Consider the following 5934-nt stretch of genomic DNA (forward strand, 5'->3'; position numbering starts at 1 on the left):
CTACTTTTTAAAAATCCCGTCTGTCGGAGTACATCTATAGGCGCGTCTCAGAGCGCGTCTAAACACGCGTCTAGCCTATTTGCAGACACAGATAGATGCGTTTATAGATATTTGCAGACACAGATAGTCAGCACAGCCGTCTTATGCCCCTTCTTATGCCCCTTCCCCCATACCGTCTTATGCCCCTTCCCCCATGCCGTCTTATGTCCCTTCTGCCATCCCATCTTATGCCCCTTCCCCCATGCCGTCAGGAGGTCCTTCTGTCTCGCAGAGCCGTCGACGTACTCCTGTGCCGTCGAGACTCGGTTCTCCAGCTACGAGTGGTCAGCGTAGTCCCGTGTAGTCTCCAGCTATGAGTGGCCAGTGTACGAGCTTGACATGACACGGTAGCAAGTGTAGTAGCAGGGAGAGCGGTGGGGGATCCATGGCACAGTGCTTTGGGAGGGGTGGCAGTGGGGACGATGATGATTCAGATGATTTAGATGTTCCTCCGGGTGATGGTACGATATTCTATGACATCACTCAGACAAGAGGCATCTTGATGGATGCGCGGGGGAAGGACATCATGGCCTTCATGCGCTCTGTAATTGCTAACAATTATAGAGATTGCTTTATCCACTTCAAAGACCAGTCAAAGAGGTTGGCTGACGAGACCCTCACTGCTGTTCGCTCTAGGTATCCTAACCCCCCCAATCGCCACTTCACAGATAAATGGGCCAAGTCAAAGATTGTTACGATACTTGGCAATAAAAGATCTTCGCTTAAGAGGCAGGCACTAGCAGAGCTTGCCAGGCTTGAGGGAGGTCAACCACCAAGGGGCCCGCCCCACACCGCTCACACGCGTGAGTGGAAGAAAGCAATGAAGTCAGCGAGGGAGGACCCCAGTCTGCAGCACGTGGAGGCACGGAGGATCCAGATGGAGGAATATGGAAGCGCACATTTTGGAGCAGGGGGTGTTGAATCATGGGAGGCTCAATTTGTAAGTATCGATCTCAAATTATATTGCTTATGTAGTTTATTAGGAGGTTGTTTCTTTGTACTAATCCCTCCGCAAAGTGTGTCGTCTTGCAGCTTGAGATTGTGGGTAGATACCCTACCCCTGTGGAGATAGCCTACCACCGCCACCATCGCAGAGGAGATACATGGAGGCACTTCTATGATGACGGGTTGATTACTGAGGAGCAGTATACCCGGGCTACTAGAGCGGCCCCCGAGGTATTTGAAAGTAATTAAATAATGCCAAAATTATAAGTAAAGATTTGATTTTTCATACATTGATATATGTTGTCCCTTGTCTACAGGCCCGTGCACAAGACGATGAGGAAGACGAGGAAGGAGGTGCAGAAGGGAGTGCAGAAGGGAGCGTGGAAGGGAGCGAGGACCTGGAGAACATAGATTAGTCGTAGAAGTAGTGCTAGCTACTCTTTTTTGTACTTAAAGCCACTGGCTTGGCTTCATGCCTCTTGTATATACACTCCTCTTATTTTTTGTACTTGAAGCCACATGACGTGGCTTAGCTTTCTTATTTTTTGTACTTTAAGCCACATGACGTGGCTTAGCTTCGTGCTATATGTATATACAAGCACTTTTTGAGCTTTCAATTTTATTGCATTTTGGAGTTGTAATGTTTTATTTGGAATTGTAATTAAAATGCGGTTGGCTGTAAGAATTGAATTACACAATGTGGATATGGGATTCTTGTAACTATATAGCATACACAACATACACAGCATTCTGTAAATTAAAGAAATAAAAAATAAAGCGCGTCTATCAGTGTGTTTATAAACGCGTCTATATAGTTGTCTGTCTGTTCGACAAGCGTCTATATTGGCATCTATAGATGCGTTTATAAGCGCGTCTATTTAAGCATCTAAGTGCGTGTCTATACGCATGTGTGTCTAATATATATATGCGCTAATAGACGCGGGTCTCCAGACGCGAAAATAGACGCGCCCGTAAGTTTTATATTTAGTTCAGTAAACGCGTCTGTGTGCACGTCTGTGGGTGCTTTGTCTTGTTGTGATTGTTGGCACCAGTAAGTATCTTATAATTATAGTAGTATTATATATATATATATATGTGTGTGTGATTTCTTTCAAGGATATGTATACCAATTGAAATTCAAAATCTTATGTAGGAAAATGATGGAACTTCCTTGGATGTCTCACTTCTTGAACAACCGTTGGAATGCCCGATTGTAGAGGTACCTTTATTGCATTAAAATATCATGTTATTACTTCTGTATAGGTATGAAAATTTGATATTTTTCCTTTATAATAAATGTAATCATTATATTGAACTTTATATATCTAATTTTTTAACATAGGAAGAGGATGTCGGCATTTATATCCCAGAGCTGATCATAGAAAATTCTCCAAGCCTTCAGGTTCGTGATTAGTATAGGTTTCTTATTTTTTGATAAGCCAACACTTTCAAACTCTTTGCCCTTGTCAATGTGTGTATATTCATCCACTCCAGATAAGACATCACTTCTAAAACCTTTTGCTTTCTTGGTACCAATGAAATCATCCACTCCTAATAAGATATCACTTCTATAGTTAAGTGTATTGAAATCATCCAAGTTTTAGGGGACAACACTGATGATATATTTATCCTTCTTGACATGCATGAATTCATCGACTCCAAATAAGACATCACTTCTAAAATCTATTGCCTTCTTGGTACCACTGAACTCATCCAATTCTGATAAGATGTCAATTTCATAGATGATTGCATTGAAATCATCTAATTCTTAAGGGACAACACTTTTGATGTCTTTGCCTTTCTCAAAATGCATGAATTCATCCACTCCAGATAAAGCATGTCTTCTGAATTATTTATCTTCCTCGGTACCAATGAACTCATCCACTCCTAATAAGATGTCAGTTCTATACTTGCGTCTATTGAAATCATCGACCATGTCTAAAGGGACAAAGCGTCGCTCATTGGCATATTCTTAAAGTCCTTTAAAAGTGTAGTATACCTTATCTTTATCAATGAAAACAACATGTCCTTGTTTAATCTTCAAGCATGGCATATGTCTCCCATTGCACCCCGCTCGCAAGGTCATCATGACCTTCAGACTGCAAACTGGTCTTAGCATCACTAAGAATCCTCCTCTTCATAGTGATGACTCTCTCTAAACTAGATAGGGTTGATTCCATCTCACTCTCCTCCATGTTGCACACCCTAATAAAAAAGGCATCCCGAATGCTTCTCATCACTCTCTTGTGCTCACCCTTACTTAGCTCTTCCCCTACTTTTCACTTAGTGCTAGCGGTTGAGGCCATGTTTGCGATTAGATCTTGCTATGAGTGTGCAGAAAGCTTTCTCACTTGACACTAGCAAACAGCTACAGTTGTCACATAATAGTGAGCAGGCAGGCATCTGACAATAACTCCCACCCTATGCATGCATGAAATGCATATGCAAATGATTTCAATGCAAAATTTTTAATTACATGAAATGCAAATGATTTCAATGCACACATGCAAGAAATGATTCTTTCAATGCATGCATGTAGGAAATGCAAGATAATTTCGTAAAAAATTTGATTTCAATGCATGCATGCAAGAAATGCAAGATAATTTCGTAAAAATTTTGATTTCAATGCATGCATGCAAGAAATGCAAGATAATTTTGTAAAAATTTTGATTAAACTGCCCCCCCCCCCTTTTATGTGGAGGGCCAAGGAAACCTAGTTCCAAGTCATGGTCCCAACTAGCCCCTTGTCCTATTCAGGACGTGGGACTAGGAACCACTTCCTAGACCAGGCCCCTTGGCCAAGACATGGAGAGAGGAGGATTTTTACCTCTTCTCAATCCAGTGTTAGTGGAAAATGAAACCGGCGGTTGGCATATATTTTGGGGCGGTAGTTCTACCGCCGGTAGTTTAAAGATTACTACCGGTAGTAGTAGTACTACTACTACTGACAGTAAGAAGAACAATACCGCCGGTTGTAATAATACTATCGGCGGTTATATTTAAACTACCGACGATAGTAAAAGTACTGGTAATATGGTTACTACTACTGTTGGTAATTATGTGTCAGTCTACTGGCGATACTATTAGCACTACTGCTGGTAGTGTTCCTGTTACCGCTAGTATGTTTTCGGTTTCCAAGTCAAGGCCACCTGATAGCGTTAAGCCGTGATTGTAACCATGAATGCGTGAAATATGTCATCACGACACGTAATCACATGAAAATTCACATGATTACGTGAATATGCAATCCTTCAGCACTACCATCCTTGTCTCCCATGTGATGAGAACCAAATTTGCAACAAAGAAGCACAATCTCAAGATAAAGTTGCAACAAGCCACAAACTTTGTAAAACATCATGCAAAAGACATCTCATTAACTCTATTCATGAATTTAGATTTAAACTACCACTAGCATGTGTCACCAAACAACTACTAACTCTTGCCAACTCTTGTAATATATACTGTTGTAATCGAATAGTAGCCTCTCAATGAACTAGTTTCTTAATGGTTGCCTCAAACGAGTCTCCTTTATTCCCTTCTTATGGCGAGGAACCCTTAGATGGTCTAACACATGGACTTTGCAAATAATTTATGAAGACTTTGACGATTGGGTAGAGAAAATAAAACATTTGCAAAAAAGGACTCCTTATAGTCTTCATGAGCTGATAGCATCACCCTTTTCCATCCTAGTGTAGTGAATTATGCCACAACAACTTGGCTAGTACCGTGCAAATATTTTTTTTGCGAGTGACGAGATTATGTAATATGAATGGCTTGTCATGTAGCGAATTATCCAAGGCCTGCATCACATAAACCTATTTCTACTGATGCGACTGCTCTCCCAACCAGTTCACGAGGAGCTCGAAATTGGAGTCAGAAGAACCCCCTGCAGCTACGGCTCTCTGGGCTGCTTGCCTCACGTTGCTCACCTTCTCCCTTATTTCCCTTCCCTTTCCACCCTCCATCAGCTCCTTCACCTTCTTCTCCACCTCCTCCCTCGTCACCCACCTGCTCTCATCGGCCTCTAAATTCATCCCGATCCTCCATGCTTCCGCCATGCACCTCGCATTCAGCCTTTGGTCGGAGAACGTCGGCCAACGTAGCATTGGTATCCCTTGCGTGATGCTCTCTAGCATGGAATTCCACCCACAGTGCGTCAGGAATCCGCCCACAGACATGCGCGAGAGCACATCTAGCTGTGGCGCCCACTGGACCACCTTGGAGCGGTGCTTTGTGCGGCGGAGAACATCCTCGAGAGATCCTGCCGACTCGGATGGCATCAGATCTGGACGGATAACCAAGAGGATTGGCTAGCCGCTGGCTTCCAAACCATGTGCTAACTCGATCATCTGTTGGGATGATCGGGGAACCAGAGTTCCAAAAGAGATATAGAGAACGGAGGTCTTGGGTTGAGTGTCGAGCCACTGTAGGCAAGAAGAACGATCGTCTGGTAAAATGGTAGGGGTGCTCTGTGAGAAAGTGAAGAAAGGAGGAGTCAACAAGGGGCCCGCGGCAAGAATATTGTGCTCTTTCTTGAGAGCCGCCATAGCCGATTCCTCCAATTCATCGAAAGTGTTGAGTAGAATCCACGCATTTTCCCCCCTCCTTTGGAAAGGGTTGGTTCCAAATTGGAACAGGAGATCCGAAGGATCGGCTGTTAACATCTGGCTCAACTCCGAACGTTTATGAGGGGGTGCACCAGGAACGCAGGTGATGAGAGTTGAGTCATCTGCAACGAGAGAGACGCCCAGCTGTGAGGATGATGCAGGTATGAAAGAACAACGCATGATGTTTACGAGCCAAATGGCATCTTCGTAGGAAAGGAGGGCTTGTGTGCAGCGTCAACGGAAAGGGTATGGAACTCCTATACCTGCAGGGGGACGGTAATCGTCGGCGACGACAAGATGCGCTACGAAACTGGCTGCGTTTTGAGTCCAGAAGGCAACACGA

The 5934-nt window shown here is 43.6% G+C and overlaps 1 protein-coding gene across 1 annotated transcript; it reads right to left on the reverse strand.

The window, feature by feature from the left end:
* Positions 1–4805: 4805 nt before the first annotated feature.
* Positions 4806–5264, reverse strand: LOC147887980 (myricetin 3-O-rhamnosyltransferase UGT77B2-like). The gene has a single exon (XM_087393267.1). The coding sequence runs from the start codon at positions 5262–5264 to the stop codon at positions 4806–4808; it is 459 nt and encodes a 152-aa protein (XP_087249393.1).
* Between the last annotated feature and the right edge of the window lie 670 nt (positions 5265–5934).

Source organism: Dipteris shenzhenensis, chromosome 22 (assembly GCF_047967505.1).
Source record: "Dipteris shenzhenensis isolate YYH24624 ecotype China chromosome 22, Dip_SZ_1.0, whole genome shotgun sequence".
In the NCBI taxonomy this organism is placed as follows: Eukaryota; Viridiplantae; Streptophyta; class Polypodiopsida; order Gleicheniales; family Dipteridaceae; genus Dipteris; species Dipteris shenzhenensis.

Bases quoted from the DNA above. Each gene is read 5' to 3' on its own strand.
- LOC147887980 (XM_087393267.1), bottom strand. From the start codon at position 5,264: ATGCCATCCGAGTCGGCAGGATCTCTCGAGGATGTTCTCCGCCGCACA.